This window comes from Pterocles gutturalis, unplaced genomic scaffold, assembly GCF_000699245.1.
Source record: "Pterocles gutturalis isolate BGI_N339 unplaced genomic scaffold, ASM69924v1 scaffold1960, whole genome shotgun sequence".
Lineage (NCBI taxonomy): Eukaryota > Metazoa > Chordata > Aves > Pterocliformes > Pteroclidae > Pterocles > Pterocles gutturalis.
Window position 1 is genome coordinate 1 of NW_010140384.1, and position 12698 is coordinate 12698.

At 43.3% G+C, this 12698-nt stretch overlaps 1 protein-coding gene across 1 annotated transcript in view; it reads left to right on the forward strand.

Annotated features, from left to right (window-relative positions):
- Positions 1-175: 175 nt before the first annotated feature.
- The window catches only part of LOC104469192 (mitogen-activated protein kinase kinase kinase kinase 4-like), a gene marked incomplete at its 5' end in the record, with an annotated part of 54174 nt that continues 41651 nt past the window's right edge, over positions 176-12698 (forward strand). The window contains 8 exons of the mRNA XM_010083613.1: positions 176-306; positions 3170-3224; positions 5312-5390; positions 6082-6257; positions 8131-8203; positions 8616-8811; positions 9660-9820; positions 10551-10719. Of these exons, the coding sequence (XP_010081915.1) occupies positions 176-306; positions 3170-3224; positions 5312-5390; positions 6082-6257; positions 8131-8203; positions 8616-8811; positions 9660-9820; positions 10551-10719 (1040 nt within the window). The remainder of the gene's footprint in view (positions 307-3169; positions 3225-5311; positions 5391-6081; positions 6258-8130; positions 8204-8615; positions 8812-9659; positions 9821-10550; positions 10720-12698) is intronic.

The following is a 12698-nucleotide window of genomic DNA, read 5'->3' on the forward strand; positions in this document are numbered from 1 at the left end:
AAAAAAAAAGGCAGTTAAATTTCAACTGTTGGACAAGATGTACTGGAGGAACTCAGATTTTATGTGCATTGTAGCCCAGAGGTTTGGTATTCTAAACATGTGAAAGTAACCAAGCAAACACTCTGCCATGTGGATGCAACTCTATTAATTCCTTCACTGCTGCTTGGCTTTTCAGTGGATTTCGGTGTAAGCGCTCAACTGGACAGGACCATTGGGAGGAGAAACACATTTATTGGCACACCGTATTGGATGGCACCTGAGGTCATTGCTTGCGAGGAGAACCCAGACTCTACATATGATTACAGAGTAAGTAGCAAACTGTGCAGGTTATTGCTGAACTTTTTCTCAAGTACTGCATTCTGAAAGTTCAAACTTCCCTCCTTTTAAACCGCAATAATATTGTAACGGTACAAATAGAAGTATTTGTAGTACGTGGGTGGTGGCTCTTTTTAAGAGTGGAGTTTCATTATGAATATTTTTTGTGACTTGTTAATACAAGAAATACACTTTCATTAACCTTTGTGCAAAAAAACCAACAAATATATGGAGGTTGCAGGTCAGGATAGAAAAGAAAGGAACGGGTAAATTTGGAAGAATACTTGCAGTAGTGTAATACTTACTGCTCTCCTCTGTGGTAGAGCTGTTTTACTCTACTCTGTACTCAGCTGTGAATCCTGAGTTAATTGGCCATAATTAGTGTCACTTGACCCATTTGTGAGCATGTGACTGCAAGAGGTTTCCCATCCCAGAATGATTTCTGGTCATTTGCAGGGTGGCTGAGGCGAGAAGGCACAGAATTTCTTGTGCTTCAGTTTGTGCCCATTGCCTCTTGTCCTGTCACTGGACACCACTCAGAGGCTGGCTTGGTCTGCTTTACTCCCCTCCCATCTGGAGTTTATATGCATGCATGAGATCCCCCTGAGCCTTCCCTTCTCCAGGCTGAACAGTCCCATCTCTCAGCCCAGAGCCTCCCAGCTCCAACATCTTTGAAACATCTTTGTGGCCCTTTGCTGTGCCCACTCCAGTATGTCCGTGACTGGTACTGGTAAGCCCAGTAACAGCTATCAAGCATTCTGTTTCTCCTCCTGACTCTTATAATATGCTGATGCAGTTCCAAAGATACTTGAAAGCTTACTCTTTGTCCTCTGGCCTGTTTCCCGCGGTGTTGTCATTTCTCTGTCTACACTGATGGTGCAGGATGTGTTCCAGGGATGGCTTTCTGAGCAGCCACCTTCTGAGTGACCCTCTGGTTGCTCTCTTGGTTCAGGTGTTTTCTTAGTTGCCACTTTGCACCTCTTGCTCTAATTGTGGCTTCAGAATTATTTATTAGAAGAACCTGTTACTGCTTTGCATTTTCTAATGATTCAGAGGCTGTGATGCTCCCTTCTTGAGACCTCCTGTGCTGCACTGGCAGGGTGAGGTCATGCTGTGTGAGTGTCGGTCATGACCAAAGAATGTTCTTGGATTTTATTTTATTTTTCATACCATGTAAATCTTCTACTGAAACCTCAAGAAGTTAATCTCTTGTTTTCATTCCCTGTCCCCGGTCGATTTCCTTTTCAGAATGTGTACTTTTCAGAAGATGTAAGCATTAGGAACGTGCACTCCTAATTCTTGAGGTTTCTTTGCCTTTAGTAATAATCACGGTTCATCTGTGTGCTTTTATGTCTGCTTCTGAATAGATTCTGCAGATGGTAGTTTAAAACTGATCAGCAGAGGGGTTTGGAAGCACTTATGCAGACAGTGCTATGATTCAGAAGGCGGCATGGGGCCGGTCTTTTCTACAGAGATTTATAGCTGATAGGATGAGCAAAGTAGCAGGAAGCCACTCTGTAACTTCATGTTCCTTCTCTGATTAAAAAATATAAATTAAAAAAGATATATATAACAAATGAGTAAAAATAAATATGCATTAATATGTACATATACACACTGACCTTTGCAAACACTGCTGTCATCCTTCCTTTTGTCTGTCTTGCACTTTGACACTCCAAACCAAAATTCTTTGTAGCCTGGTTGTTTCTCCGTTTGTCCCCAAAACCTGCAATACTGCCCCTGGAAGACTTTTCTAGTTTAAAGTCATTTACTTAATAACATGTCAGGATTGAGAATCTATTAAATTCCCACCAGCTTTGTTGTCAAATCCCTCCACAAACGATGATGCGAACTGGTTTTTGGGTTGCGTAAAGCGGTTCAAAAAAAAGACTGAGAAGGCTCTGTTGGTAAAGTCAAATTTAGTCAGAGTGTCAGGCAGGGTGTGAGCTGCTATTCCTGTGATGGTGTATTGCTGCTGGTCTTTGAAGGTTTGTTTTCTGTTGCTCCCTTTTTAAAAGACAGTTTTAGAAAAGCCCTGCAAGTTGTTTTGTTCACGTGCTTCTCATTGGGCTACATTTAGACACAAAAAATATTAAAATAATGCACGATTAATCAAGTGGAAACCCATGAAGTTTTTACAGTCACTGGTAGTGTGTTTGACTTACTTTCCATGAGCAAAACCTGCTGGCCCTTGACATCCAGATAAGCTGATAAAGGAAACTCCACTCGAAAGTAGCTGAGCTGACCACATACTGTGGTGTAAATCTGCCTGCGTGATGTGCTCTCCTTCCATATGCCCAAAAAACATGTGAGTGAAGACTTTGTAGACAGAAAATGTCAGACCCCATGGCCTGGCTATAATTTGTGTTCCATCAGTGTAGAAACTCAGCAATGATTTCTCTGAAAAAGCCATTAAGAGCGAGAATTGTTTTGGCCAGGAGTGGGGGGGTGAGGCACCGCTGTGTCTCACTGCCTCGTGAAAACAGTTTCAAAGATTTAAGACACATATTTAAACAGTGCCTGCTATATTCTGGCTCTTGCTCGAATGCAGAAGGTCTGCATTTTGGGGTTGGCTGCTTAAATGATGAATCAGCTGTTCAGAGTTGCATGGGAAATGGGAAGCTTCTGGCTATTAGCACATTTCCTAAAAGCTCAGTAGGGAATGGGAGGGAGCAGAATGTATGTCACTCCAACTAAAATGACCCAATCCAGGAGAAATCTAGGGAAACTGTAAAACCAAACAAAAAAAACAACCCCAAAAAACAAAAACCCAAAAGAAAACAAACAAACAAAAAAAAAAGTGTGAATGCTTCAAGTTGCAAAGTGCAATTTTTTTATTTTTTTTTTCCTGCAGAGTGACCTGTGGTCTCTGGGAATCACTGCTATTGAAATGGCCGAGGGAGCTCCTCGTAAGTGATTTGGTGTAAAGGTGGTCTATGCTTTGTGAACACGTTCTGTGTTAAAATAACTCATGCTTGGCTAATGCACAGATGTTCACAATTCTGGTTCTGGCTGTATCTTTAGAAATAATCTGAGACTTTTTCTCATTTGGAGTCTTGCTTTCCTCTTCCTTTTAGACCATTTTAAGTTCATATTTTGATTCTTTGCCTTCATTTCCTAGGGAAAAGAAAACTTTTTCCTAGAGCTCTTGTTAGCATCACTGTGATCACTGCTTGTGGGTACAGCTAAGCAGAAGTGATTGACACGTTAGCACAAAAAAATTCACAAGAATGGCTTTGGCTTTAGGTCACTAAAAAAAAAAATATGTCAGTGGGAGAAGCTAGGGTTAAAGATCATATTTTGCTGTGGGACTGGCTTGATTCTCACAGGTTTTGGCATGAATACTGTATTTGCTCAGGTAATGGCTTCAGTCCATGAGCACGCGCTCAGCCTGACAGCAGATTGCTGTGGTTTCACAGCCTGCCCTCGCCTGCCAGCTGTCCCCTCGCTCCTCCGGTGAGCCCCTCGCAGCCATCCGCAGAGTTCCGCGGCTGCAGCGTGGATGCACAGACCTCATTCATTTTTGTTTCCGCAGAGGAGCAGTTGCTTTGCCCCACCGCCCACGAAGCAGATGTGATGTGACGGGGTATCCGGTCACTGCCGAGAGCACAGGAGATGAAATAAATTATACTCTGGGCTGAGCTCGAGAGCACGTAGGCTGTGTTTTTCAAAAACATGTTTGGCTGTTCTCCCTTGGTTTGAAGCAGTGCTCAGGAGCCAGCTGGAGGTCAGGAGCACTTTCAGACACTGTGTTTCAGCCTCGCTGAACCTTAGTCCTGGGACATGAGTCCATGGGGAGTTTTCCTCGAGACAGACTTCGTAGCTTTGCATGCTAGTTCCTCATGCTGCTTGTATTGATGTTTTTACTGGTTTTGGCAGGGCAATGCTATGGATTCTATTCTGTTGCACTGCATTCTGTTTACTGTAGTACAGCAGTGTCTGGGACCCATAGCTAGAAACCAGCCTTCTTCTGCCCCCCATCCCCACTGTATCACACGCTGTTGAAAATACAAAGGAAAAAAGACAAAAAGAGAACCCAGATTTGAGAAACGTGGTGGAGGCAGGTGGATGGAGGCAGAGAAAGGAATAGCAGGCAATATCAGTTGAAATAGAAGGAATATCAGTTGTCAATCAGTAGCTCTGTTTTGTGATGGAAGACCTATGACCCTCGATATTTCTCTGTGACAGATGGAGAACACTCATAATTCCATGCAGAATACCTGCCTTAGATGAGATGTGATGGTATTTACTTTTTTGCAGAGTTCTTTGTAACTTGGACTTTTCACAACAATAATACTAAAGAGAAGTACACTGGGCTGGAGAGAAACAAGCATCTGAATGCATGGGTGGGATCTGATGCAGATTGTCTAATAATGGTGCTCACACTGCGAAACACAGAAGAGATGAGATGTGTGCTTAGTCATTACACTGTGTGCCAGTGGCGCAGTTTATGAGCTCTGCACTTCACATCAGGTTTTCTTCATCCTGCATTTTCTCTTATGCCATGAATGATGCAGCTAAGAGTTTGGTTAAAATTTATCTGAACCATAAGCCAGACATAATAAACTAGAGAAGTAATTCAATCCCAACTTTAATTTCTGTTTATGCAGAAACACCCTTTGGTTTATTAGAAGGTTGAGCTTTTTTAATGTCCTTTTGAAGCCTTATATATAAAAAAAATATGAAGAAAGTTGTACCTGTTCTGCCATGCAGCCTTTCCTTCAAATCTCTTTTAGTTGGCAATAGCAGCATTTTGTCGTGAAGGATTTCTGTGTACTCAGAGGCTATTTCTTGGCTGTAGTGTGAATTTCGTTGATTAATGATGCGGTCCTGCGGCGGATGCTGTGCTGTTGGGAATGGGAGTGTTTGTGGAGGACTGCTCCCCTGTGTTGGGAGGACCAGGCTCTTGGCCCGGCTGGGTCAGCGTGGTCAGGCTGTGGGAGGGACACGAGGGGGTGGACATGCACTCTTCAAGAGCTTGTGGTTTCCTTTGCAGCCCTGTGTGACATGCACCCCATGAGAGCACTCTTCCTCATCCCACGGAACCCACCTCCGAAGCTGAAATCCAGAAAGTGGTAAAGAGATATGTAAAACCTGTGTTTTTGGTGCATCGCCCTTAGGAGGATTTTTAAGCTCTTGTCTAAAGACAGGGATCTTGTCAGATCCTACAGTGATCTGTGAGGTGTCTCCTAGGCTGTTCCTAGTGCTGGGTTAAGCCACAGATGCAGATGTAGTTTACTTTTGGGAAGCCACCCCTTTCTTTTGAACCTTGCCTAAACTGCAGCAGTCATTGCAGTTGCTAAAGTTTGTCATGGTTGGCTGAAACTGCAGTATAGGCAAGGCTTGGGTGGTCAGTGCTTTGTCAGAAGACTGCACGGACATTGTGGGGATAGTGGCAGTTGCTGTGGCCTGCAGAGAATTAGTTTGTCTTTTAAATGAAATGTATAAAGAAAATCTTCACTGTATCAAAAGGGTAGGGACCTTTTTGAAGGACTTGTGTTGGCCAGACTGTGGTTTTGTTGATCCACATGTAAATTCAGGGTAACTCCACTGAGAAGGGTGATGGGGGTGGACTTCCCCACCATTTGCCATCAGTGCTGTGCTGGTCTTGGGGGGGGACACTGGTGGAGAAGCTCAAATTGTCTCACACAGTTCTAGTGCAAAAGGAAATGTTGCAAAGTTAGTGCTTTCCATCACTCGGGGGTAGTGCTTGGCATGCAAGTTGAAAAGGATTATTGTTTTCCTCCACTTTTCTATCTTTTTCAGGTCAAAGAAATTCCTAAACTTTGTTGAAAGCTGCCTTGTAAAAAATTATTTACATCGTCCGTCCACTGAAACCTTGCTTAAGCATTCGTTCATCCGAGACATGCAGAATGAGCGGCAGGTGCGCATCATGCTGAAAGACCACCTGGACAGGACCAGAAAGAAAAAAGGAGAAAAGGGTAATGTGGCAAAAACAAAATAAAGGGCACTGAAGAGTGTTGATCCTCTTCTAATTTTGGCAGCAGAGTACAAAGCAGATGCAACTCAAATACTAGAACCAGGAAAACTGTGAGAAAGCGTTGTCCTTGATAGTGGTGGGGCCATTTGGAATCTCTTTGCCAAAGTCCAGGTCCTTAATGGTGTCTAAGTGCTAAAGTCTTTGGAGCCTGACTCTGATTCACTGAGAGCAACCCTAATGCTCATGGGAGTGAGGAGTCCAAGTAAAGTCCAGGTCCCTACTTTCTTGAGTATCTAAACAGTACTCAACGAGCCTTTCCTAGTCCCTTGGTTCATCTGTCTGTCCCTGATCCATTTAGTTTACCTTTTGCAGCTCCATATAATTTTAGCTTGTGAGTTCTTTGGGGGGCAGAAGTGCTCTTCAAGCCTTTGCAGTGGAGTGAAAAGAGACCTCGAGAAGCCCTCCAGGCTCCAGGAAAACACAATTGGATGTAGTGAATCATCTGCTTCAGGGGGTGGCTGAAGAACAAGAGAGAATCTGAGTTGGTTCCCAGTGCTAGCCTTACGCTTCAGAGCAGAACCTGGAAGAGAAGCAGTGCTGGAGTGGGGACGATACTTGTGTAAATGTCCGTGTACAGCAGAGTAAGGACCGTGCAGAGTGGGGAGAGAGCCCAGCCTGGTGACCAGCTGTTTTCCCTGCCCTCTGTCCCGTCAGGTTGTTGTGAAGATCAGCAACTGTGAGGGCAAACTCTGAAAGCGCTATACAGTCAGAAGGTGACTTATAAAGTCCAAGTTATTGATTTGACAACAGGAATATTTGTGCCTAAAATGAAATTGCTGTTGCAATGTAGATTTACTGGCTCCAATAGTAGTTGCAAATTCTGTCACCTCTTTCGGCTGTGAATCTCAAAGCACATTCGAATGGACAGCCAGCCAGTTAGTTTCTCTCAAATTCCCTTTGGGGGATGAGGTGGGGAGAATGCAATGTTACCAATTACTTCTTGATATGTGTTTATATTTTGACCTGAAAAGTAATATTTTTAATCAAAGCTCCCCTGAAAGGGAGAACAGTATGAAATTGCCAGACTATACGGTTCAAAATAGTGACTTCAAAAAAATTAAGTCCTGCTTTGGCATGCTATATAGGCAGCAATGCAGAGTAGGACCAGTTTGTAATTATCCCTTAAAAGCTGCATTCATATTAGTCTGGAAGAGAACTTTAAAAGTGTGAGTCAGCTGCTTCTGAAATGCTGTGCTAAAATTAGCATTAATTTATTATCCCTTTTTCTTTTTTAAATTATTCACCTTAGTACAAAAGGAAACTTGGATTTACTAAAGGCCTCAGCTTAGCCATATAACGGGCATACAACAGCAGAGAAGGGCAGTACAAGTCTCTTTTGTCCTGTCTAAATTTATTTCTGAAGAACCCGTCTGTTGATGTTGTTATGGGGGTTGGATTTCTCAGTGGGTTTAGCCTAATTTATTTCAGATTATGGAAATAGGTTGGTTTTGCAAAACCAATATAGTCGGTCAAGGGAAAAGGTGGGAGTGTCTGATGTTATGGGGGTTGGATTTCTCAGTGGGTTTAGCCTAATTTATTTCAGATTATGGAAATAGGTTGGTTTTGCAAAACCAATATAGTCGGTCAAGGGAAAAGGTGGGAGTGTGTAAAGGGGCTGTCCTGAAACATTATCTGAACCAGATTTTGAATTATGTATGTGGTTATCTTGCCTCCCCTCAGCCTCCCAGTTCAACCTGTGGCTTTTTAATTCCTGCAACATGTGGTTCAGGCTGAGTGCTCAGAAACAAAGTTCAAGATCATATCTTAAATAACAGCATCCTCCACTGGGGTTTGTTTATTGTTCTCTTTTTCAGAAGAAACGGACTATGATTACAGTGGAAGTGAGGAGGAAGATGATGAGCTGAATGAAGATGAAGGAGAACCAAGGTTAATTTTATTACTGGAACAGAAAATGTGACTGCCCAAGCTGTTGTCGTGGAAGGCAGCCCTCCTCAGCCAGCATGGCATTCTTAACTTGCTCTGAATCCCTTATCTCCCATATCCCCTCTGGGAGTTTAACTGTTTTGTAGCTATCAAATATAACTGCTGAGTGTCAGATGTCCATAATAAGCTGCTGCTTAGTTCCCCTGCAATAGGGAGGAAACTCTCCAATGAAGGACCCAATAACCAGCTTCGGGCTATTTTGTAGCACAGTAAGTGCAGATGCGTAGTCAACATGCTGGAGATTTATTGGAACATCTTAATTTGCTAACACAGGACAACAAGCAATTCCCAATACACCTTGTATTCTCTCTTTAATGTTATGTTTAGTCATGTAGAAACCTCCCCTCTGTTTCAGCTCCATAGTGAATCTCCCAGGGGAGTCAACGCTCCGCCGTGAATTTCTGAGGCTCCAGCAGGAGAACAAAAACCGTTCTGACCCTCATCGCCAGCAGCAGCAGCTGAAGGACCAGGAGAAATACAAGAAGCAGCTGCTGACAGAGCGGCAGAAACGGATCGAGCAGCAGAAAGAGCAGCGGAGGAGGCTGGAGGATGTAGGGACTGGCTTGTTGTTCCATGTCTCATCACAAGTGAAAAATGTGCCTGTAGAGAGTAGGTTTTGAAAGGCAAGGCGGCTGTGTTAAACTGTCAGCACAACCTGGATTGTAGCCTTTAGCCTTGGGAGAAGTGTGTCACTTTTGAACACAGTGATCTTAAATTATTTTAAATGGGCTCTGTCCTTTTCCTGCTGACAACCTGCCCTGAGGCTTGGGAGTGGAAGAGGAGGGGCATTTTGCTGGAATGAGTTGGACGGTGGAAGCTGTCCGAAGGCAGATGGGATGACAGATCCCAATTTCTTTCACATGTGCATTGCCCAGTTCAGAGTCTGTCTCATCCTATGTCCCGGCCTTGTGTCTGTTTAGGATGTTACAAGACAGCTACAGCCTTTTCAGCTGTCCAGCACACTGTGGTGTTGCAGGCATTCCTAAATCACCACCGTGTCTCTTCTCATGACTATCTGATGAGATACAAGCACTGTGCAAAAGCTCCTAAGCAGCATTGTGCTGCTCCAGCAAAATGAGGGGACTCTGGAAAAACCCTTCCTTCTCAAAATAACGGGAAGACATTTGTCATTAGATTAGCTGCCAGCCATCATGGGGATCTTGCATGCCTGCTTAAATGAATGGCAAAAACTGCCCTCAGCTTCCAAAAGGGCAAAAGGTTTCACTTCGAGTTTGGCAGCCGTCGTGGTGGCAGCCTGGGGCTGTGCAGTGTGTTGGGTGTCCCCTTAGTGACTGCACAGCAGGAAATGGCCCTCGTGACTAATGAACACTGGCACGAGTAATTGGTGGGTACAAAAGTAAAGCAGCATGAGCAGTGTTATTCCCTGGCTCTCTTCCAGCACCAGAGGCGAGAGCAGGAGCTACGAAGGCAGCAGGAGTGTGAGCAGAGGTGGCCGGAGGCTAAGGCTGCTCACAGGAAAGAGGAGAGGTGTAAAGAAGACAAAAGGGCTGTGGAAGATGAACGGTTCATAGCAGATGCACAGAGGAAATCAGAAAAGAAGCAGGTATGAGAAGAGTGTATACTGACAGCAGTTCACAGCTCCCTGTTCCTGCAGCTGATGTCTTTCTCAGTTCCCTGGGGTTGTTCCCACCCTCTGAGTCACTGACCAGAGAGGGACTTTTTAAATGCATTTACTGCCTCTTGTTCTTGGATTCAGCCTTCTTCTGAGTTAACTTGGGTGTTACTGAGTCATCCTAATCTGCAGCAATGACACTGCCTCTCTCACTTCTGTCCCTGCCCTTTCTCCATGCTGAAATGGTCTTTTGTCACTTCAATCTGATTTAAAATAACTTCACCCTGAAAGCTTCCAGCATCAGCTCAACTTAAGCTTTAATCACTAGTCTTCAGTTTCTGTTGGGGTTGTAACAAGGAACATTTATTTTTCACAAATAAAAATGGAGCAGGGGTTATTTTTAATGCTGAAGTCTCATTGTCGAGTCTGGCACCTTCTCCACAATGTTTTTCTAATGTTTCAGCAGCCAGCTGACTTGTAATCAAACAGAATCATGGAGTGTTTGATTAAAGCCCTCTAGTTTTAGGAAAAGTAAAAAGACAAAATATGATTTTCTGATGTGCTGTCTCAAAAGCCAAACTCACTTTATGCTTCCTGTTGCTCAGGGTTGTGGCTCTTCTGTCAGCCCTCCTGCAACTCTGCTCGTTTTTTCTTTGAAAAGACAGGATTTCCAATATTTTCAACTTGGTTGTCCTCCAAGGCATTGTTCTGTCTGAGGTTCATCAAAGTGGAAGATGTGCAGCACAACAGGAAGGTGCATCGAACTCTCCCCAAAGATCAGACACAGCTGCTGTCTCTCCAGCATGACCACAAGCAGAAGAAGAAGGAGCCTTCCAGGAGTTCCAATTCAGCAGCACATCCTCCATCAAGCAGCACGAGCAAAGAGGTACCATCTCGGCCAATGAAGCATTTTGGTGCTTTGCAGTTTATGATGCTGTGGTAATGCTGAAGCAGGGAGCTGGCTGATCTTTAAACCTAAGTCTGGAGCTGGACCTGTGTCTTACTACACACTTATGCTACAGTAAAGCCTTTGGTTTCCATTGATGTAGAGGATAAGGGGAAGGGAAGTTCAGATAAGGGGAAGGAGTTCAGAGAAGAGTTTGGCTGGTGAATGAGGAAACAAGGTCCTTCTGGTCAACTGGATGTCATTCTCTTGTCTTCTGAAGAGGAAGGAATTAAGGTAGTATCGTTTAACAGATGTCTTTGCCTGATTTGAGGGTTCACAAAACTGATCCAGACACAGAACGGGGTCACGCCTCCCAAGCACAGATGTACACCAATGTCAGGCCGTGATACCTTTTCTAGTTCTCTGTCCCCCGGCATTTTAGGTAGATAAAATTTGATGGATAAGGGATAGCCACGTTCACTTCATTAAGTTGTAATCCATTTTAGTCTTTTGCTAACTCTGCCCACAAACTTGTTCTGCTTACTTTTACCATATTGTGAAGTCCATTTCACATGTGTTATCTATCATTCCTTCCTTATTTTTCTTTTTGATACAATCCCAACTTGAGAGCCCAGTTCTACAGCTGGTGCAGTTTGTTGTGTTACTAAAGTCTGGGTCCATGTCAAAAATCTCAGCAGCTCACAGGTGCCTCCTCAGGGGTGGCTGTGTCTAAGTAGAACAGTAGATGTGACAATTTCTGCATTCATGGCAAAGTATCTTCCCAAAATACCCAAGCAAAGGCATGAGGAGAGCTCATGCACATGTGTGTAGGAGGAACACAGGGTGCTGCTGGTTAGCATCTTGCTGCAGTCTTTAAGCAAGTGCTGTCCTCGTCACCTCTTCGTGTGTGCATGCGTGCTGCAACTGGTTCCCTTAGCTGAAATTTTCTATATTGATAAACAATTAAATGAAACTGCTAGGATTGTTGAAATAATGAATGTTAATAACTGAATAGTCTGCAAATAGCTAAGCAGCAATATGAAATCAGGAACACAAAAGATCTTAAGCTCCTTGTTAGAGTAGCAGTTTGTAAAAACAAGAGAATAATTTTGTTTGGAGTACAGCTTCAGTGTCAAAAACCCAAATGCCCTACCTCCAAAGGCTTTCTTGCATGGACTGATTAAACAAATCATTACTGAAATTTGAATGAACTACTCTTGAAATCAGTATTTGTTTGAGGCTAGAGTGCTGGGTCATTTTCCAGCTGGGGAGTAAATTGGGTGTGGACAGAGAAGTAAGCTGCTTTTGCAAAGTACACAACATCAAAATCAATAGAAATGCTTTGCCTTTGCTAGGCTTTTGGTGGGTGGGGAGAAAATGCAACTCAGTTGAGTTAATTTAACTTTCTTTTCTACTTCATTGTAGTTAGAAGTCAAAAAAACTGCAAAATGTCAGCTTAAATACTCATCTCTGGTTTTGACATGTGTTTTGTAAATGACCCCTTTGTAGCAGAATGGAGTTAATTATGGAATTTAGTGTGCAGTCACTGTTAACTTTTAGTTTAGTGGTGAAATAAAATATTACTAGTTGCTGATAAAGTGCTGTCTGCCTTTCAGGTTCACAGCACAAGGCTCTTGTTGTTATGGCTACCATAATGTACTCCAGTTTTAAGGACAAATTATTTTACAGTATTGTTTAATCTCAGAACTACTTGGAAGTCAGAAATCCTCCTACTAAAATCATAATTAGTGGTACAGGGTTGCATTCTTCAGTTGAAGTTTGAGACCTCACAATTACGTCAGCAGTCATAATTGTTCACAACAATTTAAAAATGCTTTAAAGTTTGGACTGTTTTAACAGTGGTGACTCAGTGAACTTTTTCTTGTTGACTTGGATCTTTCCCAGTTTATTAGCCAAAGAGATGCTAGTTTCTCTGTTAGGAGAGATCTCCACAGCGATAGAGATGGGCTACTCGAGAG